General features: G+C 33.5%; 2 protein-coding genes and 1 non-coding gene across 3 annotated transcripts; 1 reads left to right on the top strand and 2 right to left on the bottom strand.

Annotated features, from left to right (window-relative positions):
- Positions 1 to 9471: 9471 nt before the first annotated feature.
- On the bottom strand, positions 9472 to 10350 carry LOC146920829 (lectin 8). Its single transcript, XM_085710742.1, has one exon. It carries the CDS (start codon positions 10348 to 10350, stop codon positions 9523 to 9525), a length of 828 nt encoding a protein of 275 aa, XP_085566868.1. The 3' UTR covers positions 9472 to 9522.
- Positions 10351 to 19625: 9275 nt separating this feature from the next.
- LOC146920828 (lectin 5) lies at positions 19626 to 20612 on the bottom strand. Its single transcript, XM_085710741.1, has one exon. The coding sequence runs from the start codon at positions 20610 to 20612 to the stop codon at positions 19776 to 19778; it is 837 nt and encodes a 278-aa protein (XP_085566867.1). The 3' UTR covers positions 19626 to 19775.
- Positions 20613 to 27213: 6601 nt separating this feature from the next.
- Positions 27214 to 27287, top strand: TRNAI-AAU (transfer RNA isoleucine (anticodon AAU)). Its single transcript has one exon. It is a non-coding gene; the product is annotated as a tRNA-Ile (tRNA).
- Positions 27288 to 27424: the final 137 nt, after the last annotated feature.

Genomic DNA, 27424 nt, shown 5'->3' with positions numbered 1-27424 from the left:
ATATATATATATATATATATATAGAGAGAGAGAGAGAGAGAGAGAGAGAGTCAGGATCCGTTGACACCAGATGTCAACGGATTCGTTGACACCGAATCTTAACCGTCTATTTTATTTCATCTAATGGCTCTCATTAATTCACTAGATCCACATTATATCTCGTCCGTACTTGATTCTTGTTATCTCTGCTGCGGTGAAGCCTTACCATTCAACTCAATTTCTTCTCAGCAATTGATTCTTGTTATTCGAATTCGTGTCTACATCTTTTATTTTCTTCACTTCAGTACGGGCAATTTATGCTAAGTGTATGACAGTGATTGCAATTGAGAAAGGCAGTGATTTAACCGTAATTTAACCATAATTTGATACCCTTTAAATTGAGATGAAAAACCCTTTAAATTTAGATGGTGCCAATTGTATAGAGAAAAAGCATCAAGAATTATCTTTGTTGGAGATGGATAGATGTGATTTTGTTATTGAGATTAGAGAGGAGAACAAAATCATAACAATTTGCCCAGCAGAGAGGGGAATCAAGGGAAAAAGGTTCACGGGAGTAAGTTAAACAAATAAGTATGGGCCTTTAGATTAAAACAATAGACGCAACGAATTCGTTGACACCTGGTGTCAACGGATCCTAACTCATATATATATATATATATATATATATATATATATATATATATATATATATATATATATATATATATATATATATATTCGTTAATGAGAATCACATTTTAAAAAATTTCTAAATCATTAATCACATTTTAATATTAATGAAGATATTCTCCTTAATGACTACTTTACTCCTATACAGGTAATGAGAATCACATTATTTAAATGATTTAATTTTGTTTAAATCGATTTAATATCATTAATAAAATACCTTAGATATTTAATGGAGAAATAAAGGAGAATCACGTGATTTTAATGCATTAATCACATATAAATTGGTTTTAATCTTTACAGATATTCGACTTACTTGAGACATTTTTATCAGTGTTTTATTAAATAAATTTTATACAAACATAATTTTAAGTGTATATAAAAAATTATTGAATTTTGAGATATTTGATTTCGATAAGAAGTTCGTACGAGTGTTTAACAAATTTTATACAAATATAATTTTAAACATATATAAAAAAGTTTTTTTTTGAATGTATATATAAAAAAGTTTTAGAAATCTTAATTTTTTTTTTGACAAAAGAAATCTTAATTAAGAAACCCAAATATAAACATATATAAAGAGAAATGCTAGCTACTTATAGAAGTTTGTATGAGTGTTTAACAAATTTGGAACATATATATGCTTATGAAAGTTATATTTTCTTATATTTATAGAGAATTAAATTTTTGCTTATATGCTTTAGCAAATTTAGGTCCGACTCTTAATGATTATACTAACTGCAATAACATCTCTGCCCAAATTAGTGAGTATTCTGTTGGAAACAAGTTTGGTTTATCAAACTTTAGATTCTTAAATTTCTGAGAGTTTTGGTTTGGTCTCTCCTCTTTTTCTATTGTATATATTTTTTATTTAATATATTTTGGTGAGGTGATACTCTAATTGCCCACTTTTGGTTTAAAAATAAAAATTATTGAAGACGGTATAAGTCCCATTAATATTATTGATATACTAAATAACATATTCCATTTTTCAAACAATGAATAAAAAATACAGCCTAGCAAAATCAATGCAAATATTTTGCTACCACAATATAGCCTTTTAAAATTGGTCTTTCAACTATCAATGATAATTTTCGGTAAACCATCATACGCATAAACGACCCATGGTTTGGGCAAAATGTATGTTATTTGTATCACATTCATTTTGAGGTGTAATATGGACCTCTAAAAATGATGCGTGGATAAAGAAGTTAGTACAAGAGAGTATGATCAGTTTTGGAACATGGAATATAGACACTCTTATAGAAAAATATATTGAAATAGTTGGTGCTATGACTAGAAGGAAGACTATTGTACGTGCATATAGGAAAATAAGTGGTTGGATTAAAGGGCGAAAAAATTAGATAGTTCAAGGTTTAAGATTTGGTACACTAACAAAGTTAGATCGAGAAATGAGGTAGACATTATAATGAATACAGAATCAAAGAAGGATATTGTATATGTAAAAAGGATAGGACATCATATCATATCTATACAATTTATAGTGTAACAGTACGTCTTTAGTGTTACAAGTTAGACAGACAAATAGGGTAGACATTATTGTTGGTGAGGAATGAAAGAAGGATATTATAGATGTGAAAAGGATAGGAGATCATATTCCTAAAAAGTTTAGTGGAACAATACATCTTTAATATCATGAAATTAAGTGGGTGGATGAAAGGGCGAAAGAATTAGATAGTTCAAGGTTTTAGAATTGGTACACTAATAAAGTTAGAACGAGAAATGAGGTAGACATCATAGTGAATACGGAATCAAAGAAGGATGTTGTATATGTAAAGAGGATAGGACATCATATCATAGTTATACAATTTATAGTGTAACAATACGTCTTTAGTGTTATAAGTTAGACCGACAAATAGGGTAGACATTATTGTTGATGAGGAATGAAAGAAGGATATTATAGATGTGAAAATGATAGAAGATCATATCATATTCCTAAAAGTTATAGTGGAACAATACATCTTTAATATCATTAGTGCTTATGCACCCTGGGCAGGGTTAAAAAAAACTTTAAAAGTAAATTTTGGGATGATTTAGGAGGCTTAATTCTAAATATACCACTAGGAGAAAATATTTTTCTACGAGGGAACCTAAATGTGAATGTAGGGAGTGTTTTGAAGGCTTGAATAGGGGTATGATCTAAGGGAGATATATGCGGATGGTAAATTCATATACAAGGGTCGGGTGCAATAATCATGAGGCCGAGGTGTACACTAGGTTGCCTTCATCAAAGACCAAACCCAGCAAAGTACCACGACTAATCGTGGTGCTGCCTACACGAGAGTACCTCTATCTCACAACCTAATGCCCACAAAGATCCTCTAAAAAATCGCAGATGCACAGCAGCAAAGCTGCACTACAACAGGCTGAAATACCTGCAACTAAAAAACAGAAAAGCCAAGCGGACGCAATAGCAATTATGCACAAACAAAAGCCTCCCAGCCAGCGGCTACATCACGTAATAGCAGCGCAGAACTGACACTAACACACCTACAAATAATGCAAACAACATAAGGTTAATGCATGACCTACTATCAACGCCACAAAATTGTTCTTTAATTGATTAATTTTTCACGTTATCTAGATTAGTGAGCATTCATGACATCTTTTTGTAGCAGTTTCTATATCTATTTATTTTCGCGTTAATTAGATAATGGCTTGGGAAATCCTTTACAAATAAGCTTATTTTTTTAGTTTGAGTTAAGCTGAAAGAAGCTTTTTTCGATTAAGAATTGAGTCGTAACTTTAATATCATTTTTTCCGTTGCATTGCATATATTCTCTTACTATCATTTTTAGTTTTTATGACAAAGACAGAAGTGAAAATAGACATGTTTCAAGACATAATGATATTTTTTTTTAAGGCCAGAACATGTTGCAATTGTCATTGATGAGAATTAGAACAAATGGTGTGTCATTATGCAACTTTAAAAGGAAAAGCTGCACTTAAAATGCATTAAGAGGTAACATAAAACTTCAAAGTAAAAACATGTCTCCACTGAGATATGCTTTGTTATTGTTGTCTCCACTGCACTTCTCTTTACGTACTCCTTTGTTGTTGTTTTTGAAGCAACGCAAGTCAAATACTGCTTGGAATTATGGGATGACGAGTTTAGCATCAGGGTGCAAATGACATGGACGAGGCAATTATAGTAAAGAACAAACCAAGAGTTACTAACTCTACGATACCATTCAGCATTTTCTACATTTTTTAAGCTGATATGTGATAAATGTTTAAAAGTGATATATTTCATATAGGAGTTTCGGCATTTTAGTGACTTGTTTTGCAAGATTCTCTTTGGAAAACTCCAAATATTGTGTTAATATGTCATTTATGCTTTTGAGCCTTATTCTACCCTTGTTGTGCAGGAAAATACAAGCAAGGAGCAAGAAAAGTCAAAATTCAAGGAAACCACGCCATTAGCGTAATCTACGCTATTAGCGTGAGGAAGAAAAGCCCAAGGTCAGAAGGGTACGCCAATGGCGCACCTGGAGCGTGAAATCTGGAGCACTTGTGAAGAACACGCCATTAGCGTAAGCTACGCTATTAGCGTAATCACTCCAGAAAGGTACGGTAATAGCGTAGCTGGAGCGTAGCAGACCATGAAGAACCACGCCATTAGCGTGAGAGACGCTATTAGCGTAACAAGTCTAGAAAGCTACGCCATTAGCGTGGCTGGAGCGTAGAAGCAGGGCAAGGCCAACGTGGCAGCAGCCCATTGGCCAGATTATAGGCCGACTTACCACGCCATTAGCGTGGCAGGCGCTATTGGCATAGGTACAAAAATACAGGCCCATTTAAATAGCATTCTTACCTCTCTTTTAGGTCATTCACTATTCCATTGATATTTTATACATTTCTAGAGAGAGGTTAGAGCTATTTCCAAGAGAGAAACACAAAGCAAGTGATTAAGGAGTAGATTCAACCCTAGATTCATTGAGACATCAAGGATCTTGGCATGGAATCTTCATCTTTCCTTCATTCCTTGCATTAGTTTACATGTCTATGTGTAACTATCACCTTCTTTGTAGTATTGAGGTAACAATCAAGCTATTATGTAATCTTTTGATCTTTTAATATATAAGGTTCTAGCTTAGTGATTCAATATTGTTGTTATTCTTGCTTTTAATGCTTTCAAAGAGATTCAAGATGATTTGGACACGAACTCTTGAATCTAGAACTAGAATAACAATCTATCTTATGTTATATCACTCTTGACACGTTTGTAAACCTTTGATAATTACTTTTAATCAAGATTTTAATGCTTTCGGATACTTAATCAGGCTGGACACGGTCGATTAAGTTATCCGATCGACTTTGTTATCGTTTAAGGGATTTGGACACGAATGTTTAAACGCTAACTTAGAAATAACGATGTCGCTTTGGACACGAAGGATGTTGTAGAAATGATTGTAATAATATTGGTTATAAAGCTAGAGTCTGTTAATCGATCGAGAGATTGCTGCTGTTATGCTTGCTCGTTAACTTATACCGCAAGCGAAATAGTTCGATCTTTTCTCGTTTTTACTTTTGTCATCTATGGATATAGTGTTACAAACAAACATTTTATAAATGATACCTTAATGTGAAAGATTGTGAACATGCTTATGATATACCGCAACTCCCTGTGGAAAACGATCCTATATATACTCACGTGTACATAGTTATATGACATGTAGAAATCCTACATCAATATGTTTAAATGTTAAGAATTCTCATATAATGCTAATATTTTATCTTTCCCTTCAACGTGCACACATATGCATGCAAAGGTGTTAATATTAATTTCGGGACTTTACATTTAATATGCAGATCTGCATATCAGTGACGATGACTTAAAGAAGCTGTGTTTGATTGAAATTGAAATGCTGCTTCAGGAAAAAGGACGGTCTCTTATTGACTTCAAATCTATGGCCAGGCCAAATGCAGCAGACATGCCAACTTTCACAAACAAGCTTATCGTTGATGAGCTAAATGACAACAAAGATGAACTGGATAAGACACACGTTGATGTTGACTGATGAACAAAGATGTGTGCATGACAAGATCATCGAGTCCGTTGGTTCTGACGACGGTGGTTTCTTTTTCTTATATGGTTACGGTGGTACTGGAAAAACCTTTATATGGAAAACATTGTCAGATGTTGTTAGATCGAAGGGGTTAATTGTATTGAATGTTGCATCCAGCGGTATAACGGCTTTTCTATTACCAGGTGGAAGAACCGCTCACTCGACGCTGACAGTCGCTATTGAGATTAATGAGGCATCATCGCTTATGATGGAAAAGGGTAGTCATAGGGCCGACCTGGTGTGCGCTGCAAAGTTGATAATTTGGGATGAGACTCCAATGATGCACCGATGGTGCTTTGAGGCAGTTGACCGATCAATGTGTGATGTCCAAGAATGATCCCCTAAACGAGTTTAGACCTTTTGGTGGAATGACAGTAGTTTTAGGTGGTGATTTCAGGCAGATATTGTCTGTTGTCCGAAAAGGAACGAGGCAGGATATTGTTGATGCCTCAATCAATTCATCAAAGATATGAGCTTATTGTAATTTGTAGAGGCTTACTGTTAATATGAGATTGGGTGCATCTTTGGTACCTGCAGAGAATGCAGAGCAGGAAAAAATTCCTAATTTTGGTAAGTGGATACTCTCAACTGGAGACGACAATGACGTTCGGATGAGAATGGTGAAATGAAGGTAGAAATTCTTGAATATTTGCTCATATCGGACACAACAAATCCGTTGATGTCAATTATAAACTTTGTGTATCCTGATTTGAATGATAACATTGGTGACCAGCTATTTTTCCAAGAAAGGGAAATACTCGCACCAACGCTTGATTCAGTTGAGCATGTTAACGAATATATGATGTCACTGATTCCAAGTGAAGAGAAAGAGTATTTAAGCTCTGATTCTGTTTGTCGATCGTGTGAAAATTATGATGTCCAAAGAGAGTATTTCACAACAGAATTTCTTAATGGTATTAAGAGCTCTGAAATTCCAAATCACCGGTTGAAACTAAGGGTGGGATGTCCGGCTCTGCTGATGAGAAACATTGATCAGGCCAATGGACTATGTAATGGTACGAGGCTGACAGTTACACATCTAGGGAAGAGCACGGTAGTTGCTACTGTAATTACAGGAGAAAGGGCAGGTACCAGGGTATTCATTCCCAGGATGAATCTTATTCCGAGTGATCCAGAACTACCCTTCAAATTCAGACGCATGCAATTTTCATTGACGCTTTGTTTTGCGATGACAATAAATAAAAGTCAGGGTCAATCTTTATCTCGAGTGGGAGTTTATCTTCCTAAGCCCGTGTTCACGCATGGACAACTCTATGTCATTGTCTCTCGAGTTACTTCTAGAAAAGGTTTGAAGCTGCTCATCTTGGATGAAGATAATAATGTTTGCAAGGAAACCAAAAATGTTGTGTATTATGAAGTTTTTCAAAAAGTATGATCATTGGCTATGTTTTAGAATTGTTGTTGCTATAATTTAAAAAACTAAAGTTACATATTGTTTGGAAGTCGTTTTTCTTTTTTAATTTCTTTGTAAGGCGTATTGGCAGACATGGTAACAAACCCCGCCCCCGCAAGACCCGGCCGCCCCCGCCCCGAATTTAACGGGGAAAAGCCGATTTAACCGGGTGCGGGTACGGGTGTGGGGGAAATTTGGAGTTTTAGTACGGGGGCGGGTGCTGGGTATGCTTACTCTCGCCCCGCACCCACCCCCGCCCCGCACCCGTTTTTTAAAACTTTCTTTCTTAAATTTTATAATCTTATTTCCATAAGTACCAACCTATTTTAATATAATATTACTCTTTAGAAACGTATTTATTATAATTATTTTGCTCTTTTGAAAAAAGTTTATTAGATAAATAATTATTAATATAATTATTGTGTTTTTGTTGCTATGAAAAAATGAAAAAATATGCATTTTTTAAATATTTTATAAAAAATAAAGTTTTCGCGGGTGGGGGTGGGGGCGGAGCCGGGAGTTGAGGGCGGGGTTGTGTGTTCAATTTTTACCCCTGATATGGTTTGGGGACAGAGGCGGGGGCGGGTACGGGTGCATGGAAGCGGGGGCGGGGACAGGGATTCTCAAACCCGCCCCCGGTCCGCCCCGTTGCCATGTCTACGTATTGGTCATTACAGGACATGCAATTTCTATATAAGCAGATCCTCCTGCCATTGACTTTTAATTGATGCACTTTTCAGGTATAACAGTACGCAGAACTTTTTTTTTACATCGTTGTTACCCCCAAAATACAAATTTACATTAGACCGTTGGCTTTGTAAAAAATAAAAACAAATAACAATCGACGTTTCTGTAGCCCAAACTATATTTAGACACACCCATAAAAAATTTAACGTTTGCATTCACAGACTATGGGTATACATCTGACACTGACTATTATATAAAAAAAAATATAATCTTTTTTGTTTTTATGATTAATAAAATATATTATGTCAACAAATAATAATATACAGTACGTCAGCGTATTTTTGCATAAATATTACATATGTTAAGTTTAACAATGAGTACATCTTATACTACAAATAATTAGTATAAGTATAAATCCAAATACTTTAATCGTTATGTGCAATGTTTAGATATTTCAAAATATATACAAAATTAACAATATTAAGATGATATTTTTTTCCATATCAAATTTAAATTATAATCACATTTATAATTTTAAGATAACATAATATAAAATCTATACATTTGATCAAAAAAGTTTTTTATTTCCCGTGCTTGGCACGGGTCACTATACTAGTTAGTCTCTAAATATGGGAGATATTATAACTATGGTTTATGAATGTATTGAAATTACAACAGTATTCACATGTGTCTCTTTTATTAATGGTTATATAGTCAATTAAGTCATCAAATTATTACTACATCCGTTCCTTTTTAATTGTCACATTTTGACATTTTACACATACCAAGACAATAAATAAATGTTACTACTTTTGATACAATAATTTATACTTTTACCATAATGACCTTATTCATTTAATATCTTCTTTCATATACTTCTCTCTCCACAATAAATAACTAAGGGTAATAATGGTAAAACAACATTTAATGTTGCATTGAACTTTGAAAGTGACAGTTAAATTGAAACAAAATTTTTCTCCAAAAGTGACACTTAAAAAGGAACGGAGGGAGTAATAAAAGAGACACTACTGACATATTTGTAATTTTAATGCATTTAGAGACTATAGTGAGTTTGCTCCTTAATTAGCGCATGACTTATAATTAAGTTTAGCCGTCAAGTTTCAATGAATTCATTTTGTTGTTATAAAAACGGATCGTGCTAACAAGAGTACATGTTTATAGTATTCCACAAATAACAAATATTATTGTCAAAAATTAATTATTAAATTTTTGATAAATAAATCGGCACAATTTCAAATATATAATTTCTATTTTTTTATACGTATTGCACAACAATTTTCCGGTAATTTCTTTGTCAAGCTAGTTTCAACCCATGAAAATTAACTTTTTAGGATTAAATATATTTTCATTTTCTTATCCTTAATCCTATTTATAACGCTCAGCATCTTATTAGCAAGTGCATAAACATGCTGAAATTAAAAATTAAACTTCGTTACTTAAGCATAAGCAGATTTATTCTATATATCCACCATTGATCTAGTGAAGTACAACTTGTTTAATAAACATAACATATTCATATCATCCATTAAGTTCATCCTTATTAAGGAAACATAAACAATACAACAATAGCAACATAAAATAACTTATCAATATTAATATTCTTTGAACACACATTTTATTTTCTTCTTCCTTGTGTGTTGCTCTCTACAAATTTGAAGCGAAAGACCAAGAAAGAATGTCATGTGTTTCGGCAAGTTGGCCCGTGGCACCCGAGAAACCAACAAGGACATATTCGGGCAGAACAGCCGCAAAATCAACAGTATAAGATACAACAGTTTCCTTTATGACAGGACCATTTAGATAAGTTACCAACGCACTCAATTTTTTCAAGGCAGGATTATAACTTATGCGTGCCTTTCCTATCGATCCTTCTGGTACACGATCGATTGGCCATGGAGCAGTGACTGAAGACCTAATCGTGTTGATGTCGATTCCTATATGAGGTGAGTTACCTGCGATTTGAGGATCCCATTCATTTCTAAAACTATCAAACTCAACGGCAACGATGGAGTTTTGGGAGGTATTGAAGGCAGATTCTTTATCGAAAAGTCCAAGGAATCCACCATCTGATGATTTCTCCTGGAACTCATAATCTAACGATGCGATAAAGAATGTGAAACCGTCACCATGAAGTTGTGAACCTTTTGGATTCACAACAAAGGAAAACTCGGTGGTGAAATCCGCAACTTTACCACTTTGTTTATCCGAAAGGTGGATCGCTCCCAAGAAGAAGGAGAGGCCAACACTGTGTGGAGATGGCTTGCCAAGTTGGTCCTTTTTAGTCAATTGTAGTACTCCATTTGTTGTGTTTGCATCACCGTCAATAATGATGCTTTTAGTATCGGTGTCGAATTTGGGGAAGCTGAAAGAAAATGAGTCTGATTTGACATTGGTGATTAACAAGAGAAAGGTCAGAAGGAAAACAGAGAAGAGGTTTTGTGTCACAAGGAGCTTTGGGTTTGAGTTGGCCATTGTAGTAATGTTGTGAATGATGCATAGAGCAAAGGGGTTAATTCATCTATATATAGGCTTTTTGTATTTGGATTTTATAAGGTTGTTTTTTTGCAAAATAATTATTAATATTGGTAAAACTAATGCAACAATATTGTTTGCATGCACACCAGAACTTTGTTAGTGTGATTATTGATATATTATTTTTTTTAAAGGGAAAGGTTAACGAGTGCTGGTGCACTCATTAAGGCTTTAAATAGTAACTTTTTATAAAAATATGTGTAATCAATATATTAGAAATCGAAATATTTGACATTTTAAAAAAATATTTTTTTTCTTTTGAAATCTTTAAAGATTGCTCCGGGAACACTCGTTAACAAAGCCATTTTTTTTTTGTCAAACCAAAGCCATTTTTTTAATTATTATATAGATTAGTTAAAAACATGATTTATAGATTCATCATATAAATTAGCATGATGAACATGTTGTGGCAAGTGAGTTCGAAGTCTCACATTGAATGAAAAAGTAAATGTTGAGCAATAAAGGACTTATATATGTAATGATAACGTAGGTTTTGTGAAATCTCGCCAGACACACCTCTCGCGCACCCTTTAGATTTTTTTCTTTTTTGTCAAAATTACCATTTGTAAATTATATAGATTTTGGAGCATGTTTTTTATGTTTCGGATTATAGAATCCATACACGAGGGCTTGTTGATCGAGTCAATGTCGTAACAGTTGTGTAAGGGCAGTCACTGCAATTAGAAAACAAAAAAGTTCCTAGCATGGGATCAGGAGTTATAAAGTCTAAAGAAAAAGGAAAAGGGTAAAACCATATCTTACTGAAGAGTCTTACGCTAACACGAGGAAAGTCTGTCTTTTTGGCATAAATTTGTTTTCTTCTTTAAACACGGAAACTCTTCCTTATAGTAGTCTACCTACGCAACTATTTTGAAGTGAAGCAGGTTGAAAAGCGAGCTAGGCTTGCTGCTGGGGTTGCCAATATTTAAGAGCTCGGCCTTGAGCCCTACCTAAATCAATTCCTTTGCGCCTAGGTCTGGGATATCCTATATACCATTTGAACCTCTCATTTTCCCCACACTTCTGCATTTCAGTTTTTAACACTAAAAAAACACACAACCCTCCTAAACTTTTTTGAAATTTAACCAAAAAATTTTAAAATTCTTATGTTGAATCAAATTTCATTATATATTTATATTTATACTTTTATCAACCCTCCTATAGTTTTTTGAAATTTGAAATTTAACCAAAATCTTTGAAAATTCTTATTTTGAATCAAATTTCATTATATATTTATATTTTTATCCTAAAGCTTTTAACTTTTATGACAATATCCAAACAAAGGTTAAAAATTAAGAATTTTATTACTCTATTCAAATATATATATATATATATATATATATATATATATATATATATATATATATATAAAGAGAATTCACTTTGAGCTTTTTATTGTCTAGAATTTAATTTTCCTAAATTTCATGATTAGTGGCCAGGGTTTGAACCCCAGACCTTGCATAGAAATTTAATTTTCCTAAACTTCATGATTAGTGGCCAGGGTTTGAACCCCAACCTTGCATATATTATACATTGTCCCTACCAACTGAGCTAAGCTCACGAGGACGAAGCACATAGACTAAATTCTACAATTTAAAATATCAAAACTCAAACTAAATTGATAAACTTGTAGAATAGCGCATGAGAATTTGAAACTACATTGAACAAAACAGGCGGAGTAAATTTAGTTTCCAACTAAGTATATACTTTCGTATGTTTTCCATTCAACTAATGATTTTGATTATCTTTATGTGCGATTAACAGTTGGATTGATGTTCGACCCTTTTTTTCAACATTGGTTGCAAACAAGGTAAGCAATTTTTAATAGATAATAAGCGTTGATTTAGACATTTTTTACAATGAAGTACAACTAATTAGATGATAAGCTATAAATAGTCTGACCAAGTAAACAAAAACCATTATAGATTTTATCAACTAATAAAATTAACTATTAATTAAGTGTATAGCACAATCTGTTCATTACATAAAGGCTTAAGGCTATAGGACATACATTGACCAAAGTAATGACGAATTTTCTTCATGGTATTTTGGAAATCTTAATGTATATTTTGGTAATGACGAATTTTTTTATAGTAATTTACAGAAAAAAATTTATACACTTCACTCATGCGTTAGAGAAGACAAAGATGATTAAGAGTGAGGAAATGGGAGAGAATTAGACTGTATAAGTAATGTGTCAAATCTGTCTATTTTCTGATGGGTACAAACCATGTGTATATAATACATGATACACCATGTCGCACATAAAATGTAACGTTTCACCAAGAGTTACCCTCATTTGTAATAAAAACTTTTGATTCAAGAGTTTAATTTCTTCACTTCTGGTTAAGTAATAACAATGAAATAACACGTCTTGATCAATAATCTTCAAAGGTGTACAACCATTCGAACCCAAAAACATTAGAAAACCACACATAACGTAAGTTATAAACTCCCCAGAAACATATACATGACACTCGTACGGTTGCTCAACATTGTGGACTGCTTGTGGGCAAAGCGCACAACGTCCACACCTAGCACCCACAAACACAAAATCAGCACACGAAATTCATTCTCTAGCGCCTGATTTTGTGTTTTGATCATTTTCCTGTGTGTTTTAATCATGTAATTGGTCTTAGATCTTTCAATTAGTCTCATATGATTCTATTATTTTGGAAATTACTCACAATTTTCCAACATTTTTAAAACAATTAAACCTTATAATCTTATAATATCATGGTTTCAGATAATGATATCTCACAATTTGAACAATTACTTGGTGAATTTAGTTTTTGCTCATTTAAGTTGGTAGCCAAACTTCGTGTTAAACTTCTAATTCCTGATATGTACTTAACTTGCTGCGCAAGTTTCCTTTGCAGCCCTAGGGTTCTTATTGTGTTCCTACTTTAGATTACAAAACCCTAGATAGGAATTAGTTAGAGTTTGTTAGATTCTATCTGTACTATATATAGAACTTTGTAACAAACTCATCATTATTGATTCAATAATATTCATAGTTTCTCTCTCTTTTCTCTTTTCTTCTTCACCAAGTTTCTGTTTTCATCAACTTCCACCAGTGGATCATCATCTTCCACCAGTGGAAATGGTGAAGTTTATGATGGTATCAGAGCTTTTCTAAGCTCTGTTGCGCATCGTTTCCTTCACTCTGATATTCGTTCCAGATTGTTTTTTTGCTTCCCTGTTTTCCTTCTTTCTCTTTTCATCATGGTTCGTGGTAATGCAAATGGTGGCGTTAATGGCGGTCCCGTGGTTGCACCGGTTCAAGATCCGTCGCAACAACCTGGTAACGTGTATTACGTTCATGCTTCTGATGGACCTTCCTCCGTCGCCATTACACCAAAGCTTAGCTATTCCAACTACCATTCTTGGGCGCGTTCTATGCGTAGAGCTCTTGGAGGGAAGAACAAGTTTGATTTTGTGGATGGTTTTATCCCTGTTCCAACTGAGTTTGATCCGAATTTCAAAGCTTGGAATCGTTGCAATATGTTAGTTCATTCTTGGATTATGAATTCTGTTGAGGATTCAATTGCACAAAGCATTGTTTTTCTGGAAAATGCCATTGATGTTTGGAACGAGCTCAAAGAACGTTTCTCCCAAGGTGATTTCATTCGTATCTCTGAATTACAGTGTGAGATCTTCAGTTTGAAGCAAGATTCACGTTCTGTTACTGAATTTTTCACTGCTTTGAAAGTGTTGTGGGAAGAACTTGAAGCTTATCTTCCTTCCCCTGTTTGTGCATGTCCTCATCGTTGCATGTGTCTCACTGGTGTGATGAATGCTAAACATCAACATGAGATCACGCGTTCAATTCGTTTTCTTACTGGTTTGAATGATTCCTTTGATTTGGTTCGTTCTCTGATTCTATTGATGAATCCTTTACCACCTATCAATAGGATTTTCTCCATGGTTATGCAACATGAGAGGCAGTTTAGATTTTCACTTCCTGTTGATGAGACAAAAATCTTGGTAAACTCAGTGGGTAAATCACAAGGAAGAGGACGTGGTAATGGTAACCCCAATGGTAATTTTCCTGGTCAGAAGCGTTCTTGTTCCTTTTGTGGAAGGGAAAACCACACTGTTGATACTTGCTATAGGAAACATGGTTTTCCTCCAAACTATGGAAAGAAGAATTTTGCAATGGTCAATAACTCTTCTCTGGAGAGCAATGAAGAAAGGGAAGATTTGGATGACTCAAAGAGTTGCAAAGGAACAGGCAACTCAGAACCATCTTTTGGTATCACTAAGGAGCAATATGAGCAACTTGTCACTCTTCTTCAGTCTCATCAAGCTACCACAAGCAAGGTGAACCATGTGACTTCAGTTATAACTAGAATCTCATATTCTTTGAATCATTCCAGTTTTGGAACTTGGATTGTTGACTCTGGTGCTAGTGATCATATATGCTCCTCCATCAAATTTTTTGATTCATATGCATCTATTATCCCTGTGCACATCAAACTACCAAATGGTAATATGGCTATAGCAAAGTTCTCTGATACAGTCACTTTTTCACCAGGACTTGTTGCTAGAAATGTACTATATGTTGCAGAATTCAAATTGAATTTGTTATCTGTTCCTAAACTATGCATGGATAATAATTGCATAGTAACTTTTGATAATGATAAATGTTTTATACAGGACAAGAGCAATTTGAAGATGACTGGTTTGGGTGAATTGATTGAAGGATTGTACTTCCTCAACCTTAACCCACAAGTTCATCAACCTGTTATAGCTTCATCTCAAGCCAGCTTTTCCACCACTTTTCTACCTCAAGAAGCCCTGTGGCACTTTAGACTAGGGCATTTGTCTAATGATAGGTTTCTTAGCATGCAACAATCTTTTCCTTGTATTAAAGTTGATAGTCATTCAGTGTGTGATATCTGTCATTACTCTAGACATAAAAAGCTTCCTTTCAAGCTCAGTGTAAATAAAGCTAGTCATTGTTATGAACTAATTCATTTTGATATTTGGGGTCCAGTTTCTATTAGTTCAATTCATGGTCATAAGTATTTCATTACTGCTCTTGATGATTACAGTCGTTTCACATGGATCATGTTATGTAAAACAAAATCTGAAGTTTCAAAATGTGTTCAAAATTTTATTCTTAACATAGAAACTCAATTTGACTGCAAAGTTAAAACTGTTAGAACTGATAATGGTCCAGAGTTTCTCATGCCTGAATTTTATTCTTCCAAAGGCATAGAACATCAAACTAGTTGTGTTGAAACTCCCCAACAAAATGGGAGAGTAGAAAGAAAACATCAGCATATCTTAAATGTTGCTAGAGCCTTGCTTTTTCAATCAAAACTCCCAAAAATTTTCTGGTCATACTCAGTTTTGCATGCCATTTACATCATTAACCGTATTCCTACTCCCTTATTGCAAAATAAGTCTCCTTATTTTCTTAGATATGGTCATGATCCAGATTTAAATGATTTCAAAGTGTTTGGTTGTCTCTGTTATGCTTCAACCTTACACAATCATAGAACAAAATTTGATTCTAGAGCTCAAAAATGTGTTTTCTTAGGTTACAAGCAAGGTATTAAAGGTGTTGTTTTATATGATTTAAATCATAGAAACATTCTTGTCTCTAGAAATGTGACCTATCATGAACACATATTACCTTACTCCACTCCTAATCAATTGTTTCAGTGGCAATATCATTCTAAACACCCCATTACAGAAGCCACTGAACAAGCTCCATCCCAGTTTGAACCAACTGAACAAAACCAACCTGAAACCAACAAAGAGCCTGATCCAAACCTTTATGAACCAGATGTACACATAGATAACAACATTGCAGTTCAAAACCCAACACAAATTGAACCAGAACCACAACAGTTGAACATTAGAAAATCAACTAGAATCCCACACAAACCTAACCACCTTTCAGACTATGTGTGCAATTCTTCAAGTAATTCAACCAATCAGGCTTCTTCAGGTATACTCTATCCTCTTAAGCATTATCATTCACTCAACAATATTTCTGCTTCCCACCAGAAATTTGCTTTGGCTATTACTGATGCTTCTGAACCAGCTAGTTACAAAGAAGCCAGTAAGCAAGAATGTTGGGTGAAGGCTATGAATTCTGAACTTAGTGCTTTAAATCAGAACAAAACTTGGATTTTTGTTGATACTCCACCAAATATAAAGCCCATAGGGAGCAAATGGGTTTATAAGATAAAGCATAAGTCAGATGGGACTATTGAGAGATATAAGGCAAGATTGGTTGCTAAGGGCTATACACAAGTTGAAGGGCTTGATTTCTTTGACACTTTCTCACCTGTAGCCAAGATAACAACTGTGAGAACTTTACTTGCCTTAGCATCCATAAATTCATGGCACCTCCATCAGTTGGATGTAAACAATGCATTTCTTCATGGAGATTTAAATGAAGACGTTTACATGTCAGTTCCTCAAGGTGTTCATAGTCCCAAGCCTAATCAAGTATGTAAATTGTTAAAGTCTCTATATGGTTTGAAGCAAGCCAGTAGGAAATGGTATGAGAAGCTAACTGGTTTTCTGCTTCATCAAGGGTACAAACAGTCTGCATCAGATCATTCATTGTTCATTCTACATAATGATGCAAGTTTTACTGCTTTATTAGTATATGTGGATGATGTCATATTAGCTGGAAATTCCATGATTGAGATAGACAGGATCAAAACTGAACTTGATACTGAGTTTAAGATCAAGGATCTTGGAAAGTTGAAATATTTTTTAGGCATTGAAGTTGCTCATTCCAAGACAGGCATAAGCATATGTCAGAGGAAATACTGTCTTGATCTATTGAAGGACACTGGGTTACTTGGTGCTAAACCTGCTATAACTCCTCTTGATCCTTCTATCAAGCTTCATCAAGACAGTTCACCACCTCATGATGATATTCTCAGTTATAGGAGACTTGTGGGAAAACTGTTGTACCTTACAACTACAAGACCTGATATAGCTTTTGTGGTTCAACAATTGAGTCAATTTCTCAATGCTCCAACTATCACACATTATGATACTGCATGCAGAGTAGTAAAATACCTCAAAGGGAATCCTGGTCAAGGATTACTATTCAGAAGAGATTCCAAACTTCAGTTACTTGGATTTACTGATGCAGATTGGGCAGGATGTGTAGACAGTAGAAGGTCCACATCAGGTTATTGTTTCTTTCTTGGTTCTTCCTTAATCTCATGGAGAGCAAAGAAACAACATACCATTGCAAGGAGTTCATCAGAGGCAGAATATAGAGCTCTTTCTTTTGCAAGTTGTGAACTACAGTGGCTTCTCTACTTGTTGCAAGACTTAAAAGTTAAATGTGACAAGCTTCCAGCTCTCTATTGTGACAACCAAAGCGCTATACACATAGCCAAGAATCCAGTATTCCATGAAAGGACAAAGCATTTGGAGATAGATTGCCATTTTGTCAGAGAAAAAATTCAACAAAACATCTTCAAGTTGCTTCCAGTCAAGTCTCATTCACAGCTTGCAGATTTTTTCACCAAACCCCTACCATTTAAGAGCTTTCATTCATTTTTGCCCAAGCTTAACATGATTGATTTATACCATGCTAAGCTTGAGGGGGGATGTTAAACTTCTAATTCCTGATATGTACTTAACTTGCTGCGCAAGTTTCCTTTGCAGCCCTAGGGTTCTTATTGTGTTCCTACTTTAGATTACAAAACCCTAGATAGGAATTAGTTAGAGTTTGTTAGATTCTATCTGTACTATATATAGAACTTTGTAACAAACTCATCATTATTGATTCAATAATATTCATAGTTTCTCTCTCTTTTCTCTTTTCTTCTTCACCAAGTTTCTGTTTTCATCAACTTCCACCAGTGGATCATCATCTTCCACCAGTGGAAATGGTGAAGTTTATGACTTCGCATCAATTATTCATTAGAATAAATATGTAACTCACACATGAAATCTCGGTATTATTAAAAGAATTATAAAATGACCCATGTGGTAATTAAGGTACTGTATTGTTTATCCATTTCGTGATAATTTAAGAGGCAAGCCCGTCATCTCTATGAAGAGGCACCGCTTGAATCTCATATAGGTATAGGTAAACTATATCAGAAATGTCCCATAATTTTGCATTCCAACAAACATATGATATATGTCCATTAAGAGGAAAGACTTCATTCAACCATTTTTATTGTTATGGTACGTCCAAGAATTTTTATCCCTTAAGACGTATCTATTGTTGAGTACTTCAATCACTATAATATTAAACTTTAACTATTGAATCAAAACTTGATGTTACTCAAGTGTGACTTTGATTTTCACTATCGGTGATCAAATAAATATAAGCTTGTATCACATCCCTAATAATGTCTTCAATGTCCTTCAATATCATGGCTAAATACATTCTATCATTATCAATCATTTCATTAAATTCTTGCAATATTTTCTTGTAACTTCAATAACTTTGAATATTTCATCACTTGGATAACTATGTCTTTTATGTATTCTTGATAGTTTAACCAATTATCTCAAATATGCTAACTTATAATATGAAGGTGATTTAGAATGAGACAATGGAAGAGAATAAGACCATGTAACTTGCCAAACTTGTGTATTTTTGAATGGATACATACCATGTATTTATAACACATAATATAAACACCACTTCACACATGAAAAGTAACCTTTCACCTAGAGTTACTGTCATTTGAAATCAATTTTTTTTATACTAGAGATTTGTTTGTTCACTTTCAGTTAAGTAATAAATATGAAATAACACATGAGAAAACAGCTCAAAACATAGTTTCAGACCGCCTGGAAATGTACCCGGTTCTCATACGAGCGCTTGTACGGGTGCTCCATGCCCAAACAGAGTCAACCCCCGATTTTTATTGTCCAACAGACACTGTGTTTAATGATTTTCTTGTGTTTTTGCATAATCATGTAACTGTTCTTAGATCTTCCAATAAATCTCATATGATTCCATTCTTTTGGAAATCATTCCCTATGTAATGCATCAATATATATGATAATCATACATTGACCAAACTAAGAAGTCAAATATTACATGTGGGTTTTTGTAAAATCAAGGTGAAAATAGCGAGGAAGTTTGTTCTAAAGTTAACAAAACAAACCTATTAGTAGGATAGGTTTAATAAGTAAATTGTTTTTTTCATCGACTTATAATTTAGGACGGAGGAAGTATATACATCAAGTGAAGTACTTACTATCACTAGGATAAATGGATCATATACCATTCATAACTTTTGTGTATACATTATTAGGGAGAAGAACCATTACAACAACAATAGTAAAATAAAATAGCAACATATATCATTCTCTGGACATGCAATTTATTTTTCATCTCCATGATGCAATGCTCTCTACAAGTTTGAAACAAAGGACCAAGAAAGAATATCATGTGTTTCAGCAACTTGACCGGTGGCACCAGAGAAACCAACATATACCCATTCCGACAGAACAGAGGCAAAATCAATAGGATAAGACACAATAACATCAACTTTGGCAGGACTATTTGGATAAGTTACAAACACACTCAAGTCTTTTGAGGCAGTATTATAACTTATGCGAGCCTTTCCTATCGTTCCTTGAGGTTGACGATCGATTGGCCATGGAACAGTGATCGAAGACTCAATCGTGTTGATGTCAATTCCTATATGAGGTGAGTTCTCTGGGAAGAGAGGGTCCCATTCATTTGTAAAACTATCAAACTCAATGGCAACGATTGAGTTTTTGGAGGTATTGAAGGCAGTTTCTTTATCAAAAAGTCCAAGGAATCCACCATCCGATGAATTTTCGGGAAAATCATAATCTAATGATGCTATATAGAATGCGAAACCATCTCCGTGAAGTTGTGAACCCTTTGGATTCACAACAAAGGAAAACTCGGTGGTGAAGTCAGTGACTTTTCCACTTTGTTTATCGGAGAGTTGAATAGCTCCCAAGAATACGGAGAAGCCAACACTATGTGGAGATGGATTGCCAAATTGGTCCTTTTTAGTCAATTGTAGTACTCCACCTGTTGTTTTGGCATCACCGTCGATGACAATGTTTTTGGCATCGGTGTCAAATTTGGGGAAGTTGAAAGAAAATGAGTCTGACTTGACATTGTTGATTAACAAAAGGAAAAAGAAAAAGATTGAAAGGGAAACAGTGAAGGGGTTTTGTGTTGCAAGGAATTTTGGCATGGAGTTGGCCATGGTAGTAATGTTGTGTATGATGCATTGAGCAAAGGGGTTAATCCATCTATATATAGGCTTTTGTATGTCGATTTTTTTAAGGATGTTTTGGAAAAATAATTACAAATATTGATATTTTACTTTTTTAATGTCAAAAAATTACATTGTTTGAACTTTGCAACAAGGTAATTTTAAACAGATGAATAAAGGATGATATTTACAATGAAGTACAGCTAATTTGAGTGATAAATTATAAATAGCATGCACCAAGTAAACAAAATGTTCATTGATTTTATCAACTAATAAAATGAACTAAAAGATTATAGCACAATTAGTTCATTTAAATATAGACCTAAGGCTATATGACATACATTGACCAAAATAGGAAGCCAAATATTACAAATGGGACTTTGTGAAACCAAGGTGAAAATAGCGAGAAAGTTTGTCCTAACTCCTAAGTGAACAAACCAAACCTAATCTTCAACAACTGTAGTCCGTATTACGTTTGTCTATATGTTTTTGGACATCACTTAATTTGTCCTTTAACTTTAAGAGACTTTGTTTGATCCAAATATCGTATGCCTATGAATAAGAGATTAATAAACGATGGGATTTTCAATGAATGAGAATGAGAATGAGAAGAACTAATGAGAGGGAAGAATTATTGATAGTGTGACCAAGTAAATGAGACCTTGCCACACCACATAGTTACAATGGGTCATAAATTTGTTGGTTTTAGCGTACAAGAGGTGCATTAAGAAATTATTTTAATGTTTCAAAAATACATAAAAATTATATTAAGCCCCGCGGACATACTAAGAAGAGCCAACAAAATAGCCAGGTTATTTGTAGACCTCCCAACATGGTGTATACACTAATTTTTGGTAAAACAAACAATATTATCTAAAAACGGTTAATGATTGAATTAAAGTCTTTTTTGGGATTCTTTGAGTTTAACGATTTATGATCTCTTTCTTTATATGTTTGTTGAGAACAAATCAAATTGTTCTTATTAGTGTTAGAATTGCTTCTAACAACTTTAATAAAACAAGTTATCAAATAACAACTTAAAAGAAATAACACTCAAATGAGCAATCAAAAGAAAAAAGAACAAAGAAAATGAAAGAAAAAGTGCATAATGTAGTAAAGAAAAGGGAAAATAAAGCGGTAATAAAGCAATTAAATTTCAAAAAATATAATGGTGGTTGTAATCCATCTATCTGTCCACTTGTCCACTTTTGAACATGTTTGCTCCAATGATGTGGGTGTCAAAGAGCTTTTAGAAATCAAGGATTTGGTTCATTATATATATATATATATATATATATATATATATATATATATATATATATATATATATATATGAGTCAGGATCCGTTGACACCAGGTGTCAACGGATTCGTTGACACCAAATCTTAAGCATTCATTAATCTTAATCCAAAGGCCAAATTTTATTCAATAAAATCATAATATGGACATTCAACATTCAATATTTTCCTTTCCTAAAAATCCTCTTGTTTCCTAAAAGAGTATCATCTTCTTCACAATGAGATGTCCTCAATTACAGAAATATCAATTACTTTAACGCAACAATACTCACCAAGGATAAATCTTGATTTGTCACAACAACAATTCAATTTAGTTTAAAGGGTTTTCAGTTTTCCTAATTCATAAATTAAATTTATATATCCATTGATTTTGCAATCATATGCAATTATTTTAATGATTTACAAAGCAATCTTTCCAATTAAAAAGTATTTCTTCGTTTGCAATTTGGCTATAGGAGGTGGTGAATTCTTATGATTCTATAATCTTAATAAAATCAATAATCATGACCATAAATTAGAATAAGATGAATCAAGAGATTTTCTGAAAGAAAGAAAAGAATTAAGGGATTTTAAATTAAAACTCGTGATTCTTCATCACTGAAAAGGGAAAGAAGGCATGAAAAGATATCAGGTTAACGAAAGAGGTGATTGAATTGTAGAAAGAGATGAAGGAAAAGATGCAGATATTAACAGGAATAATAATGTCCAGGTTTCAAACCTCATATAGAACAAAAATAGTGTGCAGTTGAGAGGAAGGATATACAGGAAATAGAAACATTGAAATTAATAAGAGCTTTTGATTAAATATAATGTACGGTTGAGATTTGGTGTCAACGGATCCTGACTCTAAATGTGTGTATATATATATATACCTTGCAGGAAAAACTACAATTAAATTTTACGGTCTAAAATAAAAGTAGAAATAACTTACAAGACACTAGAAAATAACTTCCAAGCACTCCAATTGTAACTTCAGATTATTTATCCTTATCTTTGGTTGAAAACCAGATACATGCAACACATTAAATCACTTGGTCGAAAATGCGGCATGTCAAAGTCTGTATGCTCTTGGTCGAAATCCATTTGCACTTTGCAGGATGTCGAAATATTTTATTTTTTGTATTAATAGAGGCCCCCCAAAATGTTGTTCTCGAAAGACACGAGGGGAATAACATTTTAAAACATAATACCAAAACTGAACAAACACTGTATGGTCTTCTTTCGACCACTTAATCATTTTTCTTTTACATCTCTTCAAGCCAAATTCAAACTGGTAATCCTTCTAATAAATCCAAAATATATTGATCATGTGAATTGATCTCAAAATATATATTGGCTTTAATGAACTTCAAATAAATCACTCAACGATCAATTTGCAGTATGTGTATATATCATTCATGAATCACTTCAAAACACATATATACTTGCGTTTTAGAAAATTCAAACCACTAAATAAATAAAATATGAAGATCAAACTCCATTGTACATGACTTATTTATAATCATAATCAACACAAAGGGAATCAATCGAAAGTATAAAAAATAAGATTGAGAGAACAAATTAAAATTTGTTCATGCTATTGTTCTTTTAGACATGGTCCATATCTTCAAACCTAGACTATTGACATTTTAATTTGAATCATTCAGCCAAGTTTAAAAACCAATTATTCTTCATTCCATTTTGGCTTTAAAATACCAGTCTTTGTAAAACTTTCAAGCCATTTAATATCATCATGGTTTCAAAAAAACCATTTTAATTTACAGTTTTTAAAAACCGTTCATAATCTGAATTATTTATCTAGAAATTTTCCAAGACATTGTTAGTCATATAGATTAAATCACCACTTTTCAAACAGATAAAGCATTAAATTCGCGCTAAAACAGGAAAACCCTCCTCCTTCTAATGCCAAATTGTTTACACTGCTTTTTTGTAATACAAACAATATTATTCAAAAACAGTTCAGGATTGAATTAATGTCCTTTTTGGGGTTCTTTGGGTTTAGCGATTTATGGTCTCTTTCCTTGTATGTTTGTTAAGAACAAATCAAATTGTTCTTATTAGTGTTATAATTGCTTCCAACAAGTTATCAAATGACAACTTAAAAGAAATAACACTCAAATGAGCATTCAAAAGAAAGAAAATGAAAGGAAAAGTGCAAAATGTAGTAAAGAAAGGGAAAATAAAGTGGTAATAAAGCAATTAAATTTCAGGGAATATAATGTTGGCAGAAATATGTCTATAAGTCTACTCTTGAACTCGTTTGCTCCAATGATGTGGGTGTTACAGAGCTTTTAGAAATCAAGGATTTCACTCATTGTTCTTTTTACAAACTGATATATATATATATATATATATATATATCCATTAAATCCTACGGTCTAAATTAAAAGTAGAAATAACTTCTTATACTAAAAGCCCTACACATAATTACAAGACACTAGAAAATAACTTTCATGCACTTCAATTGTAACTTCAGATTATTTATCCTTATCTTTGGTCGAAAACTATATATATGCAACACATTAAATCACTAGGTCGAAAATGCGGCATGTCGAAGTCTGTATGCTCTTAGTCGCAATCCCTTTACACTCTATAGCATGTCGAAATATTTTATTTTTTATATTAACACATGGACAATTGTTCTTTGCTCATCTAGCAATTGCTCACATGCATCGATTCAAACTACTAAAAATGTCTTCATCGGTGGTTACTATCAATGATCTAAAAATTCGAGAACAAAGATAACGTCTAACTCAATCTAAAAATCATAATCCAAATCTATCTATGAATATCCTCCAACGGATTCACCGATTTTTACCTAGTCCTTTGAAATTATAATAGTATGATCTGAATGTATACATGAATTTATAAAATTAATTCTTTCAAAACTAAACTTTATTATCGATGAATCAAATACACACTTAGTGTACAAATTACATGAAGGTGAGACTATATTAAAGATGATGAAGTTTCACGTGCTTCACTGATTACTGTACATGCTGCCATATGTACTTCCATAAGTAACAAACTAAAAAAAAGTGATTATCAATTGGCATGGCACAATGGCCAGTAAAAGAAGCAATTTTCCAAAGTTGGAATAATTGATCAAAATAAAGTATTTTTTGAACGTTGAGGAAAAAGTCTATCTTACTTGGACCCCGTACACATATGATTTCCTGATCATTGACACCTGGCTAAACTCCATAATGGGGGCACTAAATTACAATAATTAATCAAGCATTACACATTAATTTAATAAAAGTGCAATCTTAAGAATTCAGGTAAGATCGAATCTTACTGGTGAATGAAACCTTGTTCACTGTTCACATGTGCTTGACCAATAGAAAACTGGAATTAGAGACAATATGTCCAAACTTTATGACTAGTTGCACATTGTATAGTTATTTTAATAATGTAGCCAAATCGAGTATTTTTGAATGATTCTATGTTTAGAGGAGGGACATGTATATTTCTAAGTATAGTAGCGCGTGGGGATGTCCCTCTCCTGCGACTCAACCCTTTACGGGTACCGCAAATAATGTATATTATCTCGACAGAGCGTGCAAGAGCTTCCCTCCATTGTCTTTTTATGTTAGGGTTTAGGGTTTATTGACAAAATTGAAAATTTATTTGTGGAGATTGTATCTTAAAATTAGGTTTTTTCAACTTCTTAGAGAAAGGTGATTAAAATCAGATTTTGGGTGATTAGAATTAGAATTACATAGCCGAGAATGTCCCATGTGTGATTTTTTCTATAAATATAGAGAAAAAACTGCATTTGTCAAGAAGAGTAGTGAGCCTCGTGGACCGCCCCGCAAGGCTGACAACGGAACAGGTATGGGAGGGGGTTAAAGATTTGTCAAAGGTACAAGTTGTATCTCGTGTTGTTTCGAAACCACAAGTTTATGGATGGTCGCACAATTGGATAAAAAAAATTATTTTTTGGTATTTGGCTTATTAGAAAGATAACCTTTGAGGCACAATCTCAATGTTATGCACATTGAGAAAAGTGTCTTTGATACCATATTTAACACGGTGATGAATGTTAAAGGTAAAAGAAGCCATTCTAAATATGTTGATCGATCTATCTCTTCTTCTTCTAATAACATCTCTCAATCTCGTATGCCTAATTTTGAAGAGATAAGGCGACTTTGGAAGAGTAAACATGAAGAAATGGATGAAGCGATGAAAAAATAGGGTGCGGAAGAAATGGTTGAACATAAGCGACAAGTGGAACAAGAAATGCAGCAAGAATGAAAATAATTTGAAGCAAAGTTGCAAAGGTTAGAAGATTTGGTACAATCACCCTTAACCTCATGATATGCAGTCGCAGTATCATTCATAACCTCGTCAGCTTTAACCACCCAGCTGCACTCCCACAATCAAACGACACAACCTCCTTAGCTTCAACAACTAGTTTCACTCCCACTGTCAAATAACACAATTTCATCAGCTTCAACTACCCCAGCCGCACTTCTACCAATCACAAACTGCTCAATGCCAACCTCTCGAGAATCAACCGTATAATCTTCAATCTCAAAATGTGTTGCAATCTGCTCAATATCAATCAAATATGACTTTGTCCCAACCGCCCACCGATGGAAATGGTACTATTGCCACATATGGCAGCGGCTCAACTTCGACCACTTAGATCACCTACTTTTACTTAAGCTTTGAGAGATTGCAAAAATAGTTTTGGACCAGATTTGGATCAAGACATGGAAAACAACACCGGTTATCGACGGTCCACCAAATAGGACGAATGAATATTATGATAGATATCATTAGTAGTTTCCTTATTATAATTTATATAGTAGATAACATATTCTCTTTGGCAATTTCTAAGATTGAAGAAGAACTTCCATAGTCCAAATTGTCTACAAAAATTAGGATGCAATTTACCACAAAAAATTATAGGCTTTGCAATAAAAATAAATTCTAGTTTGTGTTGCAAGCAAAGATTTTTAAGAACCAACATTGTATCAAGATTTCTCAAGAGTAGCATCCTAGTTACTTCTAAATTTATACTCCTTCCGTCCCAAACTAATTGACTTAATTTGATTATGTGCATTATTCACATAATGCACTTTAATTTGATCGTATTTTCCTACTATTATGTAAAGATGAATGATACTCTATAAGATGTTTTTAAATTTTTCTCGATAAATTTTTTTAAAATATCAACTATTTATAATTTTTATAAATAGATAATTAAATATCAAATTATGTATTGGCATGTGTGAAATAATGAACTAGGCCAATTATTTTAGAACAAAGAAAACATGAATATAAATGGCCTATTAGCTCAGTTGGTTAGAGCGTCGTGCTAATAACGCGAAGGTCGCAGGTTCGAGACCTGCATGGGCCAATTTCATTTTTTCTTACCATTTTTTTTGCATGGGCCAATTTCATTTTTTCTTACCATTTTTTTTTTTATCAAAATTAGAGTCTACTAGTATTTATTTATACTATACTAGTATTTGTATTTGTAACGTGTCAAGGATT

The sequence above is a fragment of the Medicago sativa genome, chromosome 5, assembly GCF_051527215.1.
Source record: "Medicago sativa cultivar Bolivia chromosome 5, Bolivia_mono, whole genome shotgun sequence".
Lineage (NCBI taxonomy): Eukaryota > Viridiplantae > Streptophyta > Magnoliopsida > Fabales > Fabaceae > Medicago > Medicago sativa.
Note: the sequence above shows the minus strand (reverse complement) of the source record. Positions and strands in the feature narration are given on the sequence as shown.